This window comes from Lagenorhynchus albirostris, chromosome 19 (assembly GCF_949774975.1).
Source record: "Lagenorhynchus albirostris chromosome 19, mLagAlb1.1, whole genome shotgun sequence".
NCBI lineage: Eukaryota > Metazoa > Chordata > Mammalia > Artiodactyla > Delphinidae > Lagenorhynchus > Lagenorhynchus albirostris.
The window spans coordinates 25,133,590-25,147,266 of NC_083113.1; the positions used below are offsets into that span (position 1 = coordinate 25,133,590).

At 41.0% G+C, this 13,677-nt stretch overlaps 1 protein-coding gene across 1 annotated transcript; it reads left to right on the forward strand.

The window, feature by feature from the left end:
• Window positions 1–3,657: 3,657 nt before the first annotated feature.
• On the forward strand, window positions 3,658–4,775 carry LOC132509511 (UPF0711 protein C18orf21 homolog). Its single transcript, XM_060130606.1, has one exon. It carries the CDS (start codon window positions 3,695–3,697, stop codon window positions 4,346–4,348), a length of 654 nt encoding a protein of 217 aa, XP_059986589.1. The 5' UTR covers window positions 3,658–3,694; the 3' UTR covers window positions 4,349–4,775.
• The last annotated feature ends 8,902 nt before the right edge of the window (window positions 4,776–13,677 follow it).

Below are 13,677 nucleotides of genomic sequence, written 5' to 3' on the forward strand. Positions count from 1 at the left end.
TCTCCCATTGTATTCCCATGGTATATCACGGTTTTTTGCTCATTGGACATTTAGATAATTTCTGTTTTTCACAATTATAGTTAACACAGCAATGATCAATTTCATTTTGAGCTTGTCTTAAATTATCTTTTTAGAATAGAGCCTCAATCAGTCAAAAGGTAGTATCACCTAACTTTGCTTACAATGCACCAGAACAGAAAACATTTTTTTAAACCAAATATTTTTCAACTTTTTTAAACCAAATTGTTATCTGAGTTTATTTATTTTTAATTTTATTATAGTGTAGTTGTTTTACAATGTTGTGTTAATTTCTTCTGTACAGAAAATGACTCAGTCATACATATATATGCTGAGGACAGGGAATTACAAGGTCTGTGGAAGGGACAGGCAGAGCCCCCAGATCTCCACTCCTACTGCCAAGAAACAGGCAGTAATGCTCCCACAAAATGGAATAGACAGCCTCCAGATTCAGGGACACCAGGCACAGATGAGGCAAAATGTGCCAGGCCAGATCCAGGGGATTGGGTGCAGGTCTGCATCTTGAACAGGGAGACCTCCAGCCCCTTGGCCAGGTGAAATCATGTCATTATTGTTCCCTAACTGACTCAGCAGTGAGTCAAAATTTATGAGTTTAATATTGAAAATACTTCATATGGGTTTATTCAAAAGTTGTGCTATAATCATATTAGAAGGTTGAGTTGAAGAAAGGTAAGATATGAGAGAGCCTTATCTATTTACTTTAATAGGAAATTGTATTCAATATGGAAATATTTGGAAATATGGAGGTAAATACAGGGTACACAGCTAAAATTGTTAAAAGGGTTGCCTCTAGGAAGGGGGATAAGGGAGGGGTGTTATATGTGTGGGGACTGCTGTTCTTTCTTATAAGCTTGTAAGCACTAATTGACTTTTTAACGATGTGAGTGTATTTCTTTGATAAATTAAAATTCAAGGAAAAGGGGAAACTTGCTCGGGCACTGTTTACTACTTGATTTCTGTACATAATGAGTTGGATTTCCATAAATGGATTTTATTCAAGCCAACCACTCATGGAGATTGCAGGTTGTAAATAAGAATTAATGATATTGGGGAGATAATTAATTGGTCTGTCGCCAAAGAGAGAACTCTTCTCTCGATTCCTAAGACAGGAGTCTAGGTTCCAGCTTACAGAGTTAGGATCTCTACTGCGGGCTTCGTTCTGACCAAAATTCTAAGAGAAACCCTGTACTACTCTACACTTTGCCATTCAATCTAGCTGATGAGTCACCCATACTGTGGGTGAGAGTCTAACTAACCATCATTCCAGCTAGGAAAATGCTCGTGCTGTCTCTCTGTTGCCATAGAAACAGTGCAGCTCAAGTCTCTCTGTTGCTTTGGTAACCCATCCCCCCACCCCCACCCCCATTTCCTCACATCACTACCTCAGGGGTATTTTGCTGCCAAGATAATGGTCTCTATTGTGGAGTGAATGTTAATGGGGCAGCAATCTACCCCAGCCTAACCCAGCCCCCCTCTGCAGCTCCACATTTGAAGGCATTGTCTAAGTGGTGTCTCAATGAGATGATGATAGATGCTCAAATCAGAAGGAGAGGGGCTGTAGTGGTTGCTGTGGTAGGGGTTCCTTGTTATGGGGAAACAAGGGGTCAGCTCCTAATCTTGAAAAGGGATGAAGGGGGCGATCATCCGTTAGAGGGACCAGCTGTTGTCAGGCCCCTAAAGCCAGTGCTCTCAATCAATAAATGATAATGATCATAAGTAAAGCTTGTTAAATGATGAATATATGCTAGGCACTGGGTTAAGTACTTCATGCTCATTGAATCCCTATTTTACAGAAGAAGAAAAAGGTAAGCAACCTATTCAATATCACACAGACTTCTCATTTGATTCAAACTCAAATCTTAAACCCTGCACGATAGTACCGCTCGAGACCAGGGAAAACAAGAAGAGCACCAGAGAGTGTCCTTGCACCAAAAGAGCTTACTCTTCAACTGGAAAAAGAAATTTAACACAAAGGAAAAAAAAAGAGAGATAAGTCTTAAGGGGTGTGGTGAAGTGTGAAGTGCAGGTGCCATGTTCACCAAGAGGGTTGAGAAGTCACAGAAGTCATAACAGATTTTCCACAGGGATAAAGAAAAGGGAGGGTCCTGCAGGTACCGCGAGAGATCCAGGAGCCAAACCTTATAAGGCGAGACTCGGGTGTAACGTCAGGCTCGGGCCCAGAGCAGGCGTTTAGCCCAAGTCACTTCCAGGTGATGGCAGCCTTTTAGTTGCTCGACAAAGGGAAATCTTTCACTCCTCTCCTCGTTCCCATGTCCTCAAGCCTTATGAGATTCAAATTTCCTTGATACTGCCTGACTCTTTTACTTTGAAATACAAAAAAATATTGGAGTTTCGTATAAAATTGTTTTAAATTTTATGGCTCTCAGTTTCACAATCCAATAATTCTATTTGCTTTCCAAGTAAAGTTTTTTAGCCACTTCAAGTTCTCATGGGTTTAAGTGGAGTATAAGTCTTCAGAAATAGAATTTTTATGGTGTCTTGATTTTTTTTAATCAGAATTATAATGCTTAGAAATGTCCTTGTGTATCCTCTAATTTGCCTACACTCTCCTCCCTTTAATACTCCAAGGCATGACAGTCACAGACAGCAGGCTGGAGGGACCATGTGGAGTTATAATGGAGATACTGAATTCTCCAAGGGGAACTCAAGGATGAAGCGCCCTGACGGTCCCATCTGTGGGGTCTTTTTAAGCCTAAAGCAGTGGTTCTCAATTATGAGCTCTCTCTAGTCACTGAAAAGAACATAAAAAATGCTCAACTGTCAAAGTCAAATGAATATAAACTTGCTTTTTCTTTTTTTTTTTTTTTTGCGGTACGCGGGCCTCTCACTGCTGTGGCCTCTCCCGTTGCGGAGCACAGGCTCCGGACGCGCAGGCTCAGCGGCCACGGCTCACGGGCCCAGCCGCTCCGCGGCACGTGGTATCCTCCCGGATCGGGGTACAAACCCGTGTCCCCTGCATCGGCAGGCGGACTCTCAACCACTGCGCCACCAGGGAAGCCCAAACTTGCTTTTTCTTTTTGTAACATATACGTATGTTGTTAGGAAATATTAAAGGGAACTGAAGGCAAAGGTTTATCTGAGCATAGTATCAATTGTTGGTTAAGTTGGTGGCTCATGAGTGAGACTGTTAGATTTGAGTCCAGCTCAGCTTCTCTGTCTCCTTCTCTTTCTCCCTTTCCCAGTAGCTCTCCTCTCTCCCAATAGCTGTGTGACCTTGTACAAGTCACTTCATTTTCTTAAGCCTCAGTTTCCTCATCTGCAAAATTGGAAAAATAATGATAGTTCATTTTTATGCAGATTAAATGAGGCTTTGCGTGTAAAGAGTTTATCGTGATCCCTGACACACAACGCTTAGCAGATATTAACAGTTTTTACTCTAGGAAAAAGAAATCCACCAGGTGTTTAAGATCTTCCGAAAAACTCCTCTCCCTTAGGGTTTGGCTTCTTTCTGGCAGTCTAGCCTGTTTCAGCATGTGAATTTTGGCATATGGTATTATATTCCAATATACTTACCAACTATTTCTGCAGTTTCTCTTCTAGGCTCCTACCTGGATTTGACAATTCAGACTCTGGATCCGGTTTCCGGAGTCTCTTTCTGTGATCGGGTCTCAGCGGTGCAGAGGTGGCGGTGGCTATGAGGCAGAAGCACTACCTTGAGGCTGCGGCGCGGAAACTACAAGATAGCTGCCCGGGCCAGGCCCGCTATCTCCTCTGGGCCTACAGTTCGTCACACAATGATAAAAGCACTTTTGAAGGAACATGTCCATACTGTTTCCAGTTGCTGGTTCAGGATAAGTCTCGAGTACGTCTCAAACCCAAACCCAAACTGACACCCAAAATACAGAAACTTCTTAATCGAGAAGCAAGAAATTATACACTCAGCTTTAAAGAAGCAAAAATTTTGAAAAAGTACAAAGACTCCACAAGTGTATTGGTGATTACTTGTAAAACATGCAACAGAACAGTTAAACATCATGGTAAAAGTAGAAGCTTTCTATCAACATTGAAGAGCAATCCTACCACTCCTGCAAGTAAACTCAGCCTAAAGACCCCAGAGAGAAAGACTCTAAGTTCTGCAAAACTAAATCATGATATGTCTGGTTCCAAAGCCAAGAGCCCAGCATTGATTTTCAGAAGAGCTAAATCTGGACAGTCAACACCCATTTGCTCCTCAAAGAATGTGAGCAAAACAAAGAAACACTTCTCTCAACTAAAAATGTTGCTTAGTCAGAGTGAATCCGAAAAGAATCCAAAGGTGGACTTCAGAAATTTCTTGTCTTCTTTGTAAAGGATGGACTATGAAAATAAGAAATGTTTAATGTAATTTCTGAAACTAAAGTTAGTCAGAAAACCTACTTTTAAAGAACTTATTTATCCTTAAAATACATGGAAACTAGGGTTCAAGAGCAAACTTTTCTTGGCATTCTTCAGTGTTTATGGAGAAAATACCTCATTAGAATGAAAAACTGAAACGTGCCTACCTCACCAGGTGATTGTGAGGATCAAAAATATATGAAAGGTCCTCGTAAGTAGTAAAGATATATAGGGAATTGAGTGGTTATATTATTATTTTCTCCTCCCTTAAGTTTTCATTATGTCATTTTCTTTCATAAGGAAATTGAGATCTTTATGAGAGGTGTGCTTACTCCTTTCTAGGTGTCTGTAACCTTATTGATAATTCAGAAAAACAATAAAGTATAATATTTCACCATAAAAAAAAAATTCAGACTCTGATGTCTTAAGCTTCTGACCTTGTGTAGTGGCATTCACCCACTACATCCACACTCTACATCTTGATTTCTGTGGTTCTGCTTCTGGACTCAGGATTAGATCTTGAATCTTAGTTGCTCCCTTGCTCAGCAGTAAATTTCCGATATCCTTGATGGTGAACTGTACCTCAGATTATAATTAACACAATCATGGAGGGGATTTGGGCCTTTGTAGGAAGAAATCAGATGTCTTGGCATCAGGTGAATTGATAATTACTGCCCCAGAATGCAGAGGAAATTTTATTAATCAACTACGGTGAGTCTGGTGTCAAGGCCTAGAATTTAGGAAGTTTCTAGCAAGAGTGGACAGCTAGTCTTCATTAGCTTTGTCTGACTAACCATCTCCTCATCTATGGAAAGGCTTTATCATGAAAAGAGCATTTGGCTTCGTGCTGTGAGGAAAAAAGGGGGACCCCCCATAGCCACCAGAGCAACTGAGTCAATTTTGGTGGAGTGATGGTAGTAGTGACTCAATATGCTCACATTCCCAATAATTTATGGTTTGCAAAAATTGAGAAAGTTTACATATTGCCCTCCATAATCTGATGAAATTGTTGGGGATGGGCAAACGGAATCAGATACTTATATAGAGGATATGTATACAATATATGTATATGTGTATGCGTATGTGTGTGTATAACAAACTCTAATGGCTACAGAGTTTGAAAAATACTTACCGAAATGTGGCAGAGCTGAACCAGAGTGGTTTGGGGGGTGCGGTAGTACTCAAGGTAATTATTTATGTTTGATATTTGAGAGCCATCAAAATATAGTGGATGTCAACTTGGAGAGGTCCACCCAGTTCCACATCAACCCTCACTTTGCTGTGTGAACCTTTCTTTCTATGTAATGTATAAATCTACTGTATTTGGATAAAAACAAATAATGAATATGACATTGATTGGAAACATGTAATTGTCATAGAGTCAATGGTTCAGTAGCTATTGTGAGTCTGTGTCTTGCATTTCAATACATCTAGCTGCTCTTTCTACATGGGAATTCATAATTTTATTAATGGAAAGTTTACTGAGTTGGCCATGTGCACAGAGTGGTGCCAGGTGCTGGGCAGGTGTGACTGGTGGGCAGTGGCTCTCTCTCGGCTCTTCCGAGTGGGAAGAGCCTGGAGGCTCAAAGGGTTTCACCTGGGCACTGAGACAGCCCCTAACTAATTTCATGCCTTCCTCTCATGCTTCCCTCAATCCTTTCTCCATGCAGGAGCCAGAAGCACCCAGTTTTCTCTTAAATATAATATTTGATACATTATATGTATATTACATATATATAATGTTTATGTGTATATATATATACATATATATATACCATATATATATGGTCAAGCATAATCAAATGAATACTCAAAACCAACCGTCCCCCTTAGGACACAAACCAGTAACTACCTATGTGTCCCCTATCCCACACTTTTCCTCTTCCCAGAGGTAACCACCATCCTGAACGTCATGTTTATAGTTCCCTTTAAAAAATATTCTTTCATCCCGCCTATATCCTCAAATAAAGTATTACTTAGTTTTGTTTGCTTTTGAGCTTTGTAAAAATGGTATCTCAGGCTTCCATGGTGGTGCAGTGGTTAAGAATCCGCCTGCCAATGCAGGGAACACGGGTTCGAGTCCTGGTCTGGGAAGATCCCACATGCCACAGAACAAATAAGCCCACAAGTTGTGCACCACAACTACTGAGCCTGCGCTCTAGAGCCCGTGAACCACAACTGCTGAGCCCACACGCCTAGAGCCCATGCTCTGCAACAAGAGAAGCCCGTGCACCACAACGAAGAGTAGCCCCTGCTCGCCGCAACTAGAGAAAGCTCACGCAGCAACGAAGACCCAATGAAGCCAAAAATAAAAATAAATAAATTTATTTTTTAAAAAATTGGTGTCTCACAGTATCTTTTTAAGATGCTCCATGTTGTTGCAAGTAGTGTTTGTTCTTTCATTTTTACCTCTGTATACCCAGTGTGATCTTAAAAAATATATCAAATCATATCACTCTCCAATTAAAATACTTCAGTGGCCTCCCATTGAATTTAAGGGAAATCCAAGACGTCTCACCTCCAGTACAAGTCCCTCCATGATTTATTCACATCCCTGAGGTCCTCAGGCAGTCTCCTCTATTCTAGGGATCTGCTTCTCCATACCAGTCTTGACCTATTTTTGCCTGTGAATTTCAGAATGTGCTCTCTCCTACACTCTCCTGCACCCTCACTCCTGTTCCTAAGTGGCCTTGGTAATTCGGAGGCCCCCTCACACCTCTCCAGGCTCTTCTGTCCCCACTCTTACACGTGTCTGATGTCCCAGCCACACTGCGCTTTCTTTCCATTTCCTATATGCCCACCTGAGGGCCTTTGCACAGAATGTACCTTCCACCTGGAATGCTACTGTTCCTTATTCTTGATGTTCTAAAGCTAGGATGACCCTGCCTCTAGCCAGCTGACTAGATCAAGTGGCTCTGTTCAAATCTCTCATCCTGCCCTGTTCATTCTCTTCATTGTACTTAATGAAATGTGAACTTTAATTATACTTACTCATTTCTGTGATTATTTAGTTACTGTTCATTCTCCTTCTGGAAATTCAATGAGGCCAAACACTGTCTTTCTGTTTTTTTCTTTTTCTTTCTTTCTTTTTTTAACATCTTTATTGGAGTATAATTGCTTTACAATGATGTGTTAGTTTCTACCTTATAGCAAAGTGAATCAGCTATACATATACATATATCCCCATTTCAAGCACTGTCTTTCTTATTCACCACTGTATCCCTAGAACCTGGAATAGTATTGGCAAAAAGTAGATACTTAGAAAATATTCGTTGACTGAATACATGCTTGAATGCATAAGAGAAATAATGAATAAACTTATTTTTAAAAATCTGGATGGGGCTTCCCTGGTGGCTCGGTGGTTGAGAGTTCACCTGCCGATTCAGGGGACACGGGTTTGTGCCCCAGTCTGGGAAGATCCCACATGCCGTGGAGTGGCTGGGCCCGTGAGCCATGGCCACTGAGTCTGCGTGTTGGGAGCCTGTGCTCTGTAGTGGGAGAGGCCACAACAGTGAGAGGCCTGCGTACCGCAAAAAAATAAAAAATCTGGATGGGCCCAGCATTTGTTTACAAGACCCATTGCTATGGGCAGCCACATCTCAGTCTCACTCTGTCTCCAAAGAGCTTTGACTTTCTTGTATCCCCACCTTCAAATTCCAGATAGCTGCATTTCTGTCTGTTGTTGGAGTCCTGTATCCCTGGAAGCCCACAGTTACACAGTTAAAATTGTGCTGCAGGAAATCCTTGACACAAATCCCCAAGCCCTGGAGTGCGATAGCTGCCCTTGCCTTCCCAAGTGTAGGCCTTGAATTGGTTTTCTCTCTAAAGTACCGGCCCTCCCTTTGCATTTGTGTTTTCCCCTACTTGGAAAAAGAGCGTGGTAAATATGAGTATGCTGAGGGTTAATTTGACAGAGTGTCTTGCCGGAGCCTGAAATTAAATTTTTGTTTTGACCTGTCAAATCCTTGTGACTTTCCAGAAATGGATTTGGGTAATGACTTGCCATTATGAGTAATTAGCATTTGCAGATGTCTGAGAAGGCCTGCCCTTTCTTTTTAGCTTTGGAAACTTTACTACCCTTTTGACACATCTAGTGAAGTCACACATTTGGCAAGGGTGAGATAAAATCATGGAAATAAAAGTTATTCATCAATGCCTATAATTAACCCTTCACTCTCCTGAAATATAGTTGTTTACATTTCTAGATGTAGTAGACGTATCTTCCAGGCTGGACCAGATTTCCATTAAACACTTCAAATTAAAGTTAGCATTTATATGTTGATATTTGGAAGGACAGAAGAGAGCCATAGTTGTATTTTCTTATCCAGTGTGTTTGACCACACGCCAGGGAGTCTTTGACTGCTTACTGACCTTAGATATGCCGGTTGATTTATGAGATGTTGGAATCAGAATGAATCTTAGACTGACTAGTCCAGCCCTCTCATGTTACAGATGAAGAAACCCAGGCTGCCCCAAAAGATAAAGTGACTTTTTTTTTAGTTCTTAATTTATAGTTTGGAGATTGAAGTAGATGACCTTTAAAGTTCTTTCCAAATGTATGACATACAGAACAAAGTGTTTTACAGTTTCAGCACTCACAGGGATTTTCTGGGCTCGCAATACTATTGACCTTATTTAGTTCTATGAAGACAAATTCTGGCATGTTCACAAACGGATCCTCTCAGTTTACACATCATAAGTCTCTTATCTGTTCTGTTATCAGGGCTGCGTTGTGCTGGAGGCTCAGTCAAGCGCCTGGAAACTGAACGGTGAAAAACAAAGAGTGCTGCTCCGGTGCTTTATGGACTAGAGAGATATGAGCCATAAACACATTCATGGACTCTCACAGCCATCAGGGAAGCCATGAAGGCAGGACATTGCTACTCTCTGTCTTACCAAAGTCACTAAACTGTAAATTGGAGGGAGGAAAGTGTGGGAAATAGCAAACCTGATCTGGATGTCCCTTTGACTAACCCAAGCTTGCTGCTCGCGAGTTAGAATAATATCATAAGATGATCCTGTGTATGTATAATGCAATTGGCTTCCGGAAAAAACATCTGTGTGGCTTCAGAACTCCCCCCTCCCTCCGTTTCTCTCTCCTCCCCCTCCTCCTTTTCTTCCTCCTTATTCCTCATTCACTCCTTCCTTTCTTCCATTCATCTTTCCTTACCTTTTTTCTCTCTCCCTCCCTCCTGCTTTTTTGCTCCCCCATCCTCTCTTTTTTCCATCTTTTCTTCTTCCTTCCTGATATTATGCTGGGGTTCCTTTCCCTTTGGCTCCCAACCTAGATTTTCCTGTTTTAATGAAGAGTGCTGACAGAGTCTAGGGGTTTTCAGAGTGGAGTGATTGCAAGAGCTTCCATTGCTAGGCAGAATTAGAAATTCTAGTTCTAATATTTAGTGTATTGCAATATGAAAAGTTAGGTCTTACTAATGTATCATTATATTTTTATTGACCGTGGTACAAGATCAAAGAAGTTTGGATTTCTTAGGTTTGATCAGAGCAAAAGGGGCATGTAGAGTAAAGAAAAATTAGAGTTCTGGTCCCAGATCTCAGCACCTTGCTCTGTGATCTTCACCAAGATGCTCAATTTCATTATTGAATGTTTCATGCCACCTTTATTTGCTAGACGGGAGTGGGAATACATCAAGAGTTTAACTCTCTTCTTGTAATATGGTTTGTTGCTTTTCTCCAGCTGCCAGGTAAGCTGTGGCTTTATGAAACCTTCCTTCTCAGTATATTGTAGAAGCTGGTCTTCACCCCAGGCACCATGTAGTTGTGCAGGGCTAGGACCAGCTTTTCCCATAGGAATACAGTGAGTGATGGTATGTGTGTGTGTGTGTGTGTGTGTGTGTGTATGACTAATGCAGAGTTGGGCCTGTCTTCATACATTTGGTAAATGTTTACTGAGTGTCTCTGGGTAAGGTACCGTGAGCCAGGGACTTGGGCTGCAGAGATGAATAGGAATGGGTTCCACTGTCTGGATGCAGACATAGACACAGACAGACAATTGCAACAGAGTGTGATAACTGCTTTGACAGAGGTATTGTGTGTGCAACCACGATGCAGGGATTCCTGGAGTGGGTGCTCAATGCACTCTCTCTCCATACACCAGTGCTTTTCAAAAATGTGGTGCATGGACCCTGAGAAGCTTGCTGAATGTGCAAATTCCTGGCTATCACCCCAGAACTGGAGATTCTCTGAAGGTGGAATGTGGGAATCTGCATTTATAGCAAGCTCTTGAATAATTTATGTGATTCCAATGGAATATACCATTTAAAGTATACCTGAAATTCCACCATTTGAGATCCATTTTTTTAGGTCTTAAAGCCTTTTGAGGCTTAAAAATCCCAATTTAAAACACAAAGGCTGGTCCCTATTGGGAGACACCTTGTGTCATATTCTTTACATATGTACCTTCCCATACTTGCCACCCAGCGTCCTCTAGGTATTCAGTCAACAATGACTGCGTGGAAAAGCTGCACTGAGCACAGCTGAGCCCTCAGCTTTGGGGGGAAGCAGAGAGGGGAGACAGAGAGTGAGTTGTGTGTAAACAATTGAGAGCAAGTAGAGGACAAATCAGCAGGAGTGGAGAGAAGGACCCTGAAAGGGAGAGTGGGAGTGAGGTAATGAAAAACTTAATCTGTTTCACAATGTCCAATAACCTGTATCAAGTGTGACTGAGGGCAAAACTTACCCTTAATTTTTATATTCTATCACTACCACTATTTGCTACTAGGATCTGGTCTAATTCTAAAATATATGCATATTTTAAACTTACAGATGAGACTTAGAGTCTTATCAGGTTTGATATTCTGGCTCAATCCCGTAACAGCTATGCAAATCAGATAACTCTTTCCCCCAGACTCAGTTGGCTTCGCTATAAATCAGGGATAGCAATACCTGCCTGCCTCACAGGGTTGCCATAAAAATAAAATGAAACAATATAAGCATATTTTAAATCTGGGTTGAGCTATTTCTTAAAATATCAACACCAAGAAAGCAGAGATTTTTGTCCAGTGTTTATTGCTGTGTCCCCAGCACCTGGGACATTGGCAGCTAATCGTAGGCCCTTAAATGCTGGCAGACAAATGACTTCTGATGACTTATCTGATGAGGTAGATGAATGTATTGGAGCAAACTTCAGACCCACGCAGAGATGGATTCAGATGACAAGGTCTACCTCTGATTGTTCTGTGACTCTGGGCAAGTGACTAGGCAACTCTGACCTTCATTTCTCCTCCATAACATGGGAGTGATAATATCTATCTTGTAAAGTGCAGAAACCAAAAGATAATACATATAAAGTTCTTGGTACAGTTCCTAGTATTTGGTTGACAGTCTAAGGCAGCTTTATTATTAACCAGAAGCTTAAAAACCAAAAGTAGAAGAAATGCAGGAAGCATAGAACTGTATTCTGGAGTCATAAATACTTCTGACATTGGATGAGAATATGACATACTTTCCAGAAAAAAATCACACACATGGATATTATGCATAGAATTTCAGAGTCCATCTTGAAGCCATTCATGGACTTATAGTCACTGACTTTTTCAAGTCATGATTTTATTTTATTATTTTTATTTTTTGCCGCATGGCGCAGCTTGCGGGATCTTAGTTCCTGGACCAGGGATCCAACCCGTACCCTCGGCAGTGAAAGCACAGAGTCCTAACCACTGGACCACTAGGGAATTCCCATGATTTTTTTTTAAACATAGTACATGATCATGGTAAAAGATGCAAACAAGGCAGAAAAGAACAAATACTGAAGAAACAAATTAACTAAACCTCCAGTGCCTAGAAATAATTAATATTATTATTATGCTCACATAATTATTATTATTATGCTCACACTCAGTGAGCATAATTCCAAACATTTCTGTATGAATATATATATGGATCAGAGAGAGAGAGAAATCTGTAATACACGTTTTTGAGAAAATAAAAAATTTACATTTAATTTTGCATGAATTTAATAGAAGGGATAGAAACTGATGCAAAATTGAAGGACTTTTTGAACTTCTATTAAACACTTTTTACTACAGGTATCATTAATTCCCCCAAAATTCATTAATTTCCCCAAATATTCTGTTATGGTCAAGAAAATATATATTATAGAATCTTTGAGTTAACTCTATTTTTAATTCTATTTCAGTTTCAGAGGTGAATTTTGATCTTTACTATGGTAGGTGGGTTGATTATTATACTGCTTATTTTTTGCCTCCTTCCTCTCCTGACCACTCAATTTTTGTTGGCTATATTATTCTTAGTTTATCAGGGTGTTATATGTTTATATTCTATACTGAAACCATAATCCTCTCAATAACTTAATGTTTATTCTATGTTAGTGAATTCTTGTCAGAAGTTTTTTTATAGTGTTTATGCTGTTTTGTTGGAAGTCAATTTTGGGGGGGAGGTATAGTAGACTGGAATGTCAGGATATAGGATAACATATACTTATGTTATTTCCAAGTAGTCCAGGGGATGCAAAATATTAACACACAGTCTTGGACCAATGGATGGGAGTTAGGATGTAATTGACCAGATTATTTGAAGAATGCAGGTAAAGGGCTGGAAGCACAGGCCTGCTGGTCAACCACGGCTATGACAAGTTGGGCTCCGGTTCCTGGGAGAAGCCATTGGTTGCCAAATTCCTTGGAGAGGACCATCTGTTAGACTCCACCCTCAACCTCTCCACCAAGTCCCTCAGAAGAGGTGATTCTTCAAGGCCAGCCACCTGTGGTTTCGTGTCCAGCCGACTCCTAACCCTATGGCTTGCCTCATGCTTGCTGTTCTTTTAACAGTGATGGTCAGAGGGGAGGGGGATCTCTCCCCTTTTCTACAAATGCCAATCAAATGTTTAAAATGAGACAGTGAACATGCCTAACCAAGCCTCTGCCACATAGGTGCTGAGTTAATGCTTACTTGAAATGTAAATTGAAGTAATAATTTAGTGTTTTATCTGAGTTTAGTCAGCCTATCCTTGAGGGTTAGGGTCTGCTATCAGCTTTCTGTCAGTATGCACTAGGGAAGTGAGGTAAAAGGGCTCACACGGGGAAAGGAGGAAGCCAGAAAGGTAGACTGAGGTCACAGATGGTGGAGCACATGCTCTGTGTTAGAGGGCTGCTGTTTACCACCAGCAAGGAGGGAGAAATAGACCAAGTGCACCGAGGTATTTTTGTCCTGCAGCTGCAGAAGCAGGCAGCTCATTTTGCATGATTTATAAGGACCTTTCTAGTTTGTTCTTTTTAACCTAGCTGACTCTGAGAAAGAGCTCCATGCCCAGGGGAATCATTCACTGAG

Coding starts and splice junctions, on each gene's coding strand:
- LOC132509511 (XM_060130606.1), top strand. CDS start 3,695: ATGAGGCAGAAGCACTACCTTGAGGCTGCGGCGCGGAAACTACAAGAT.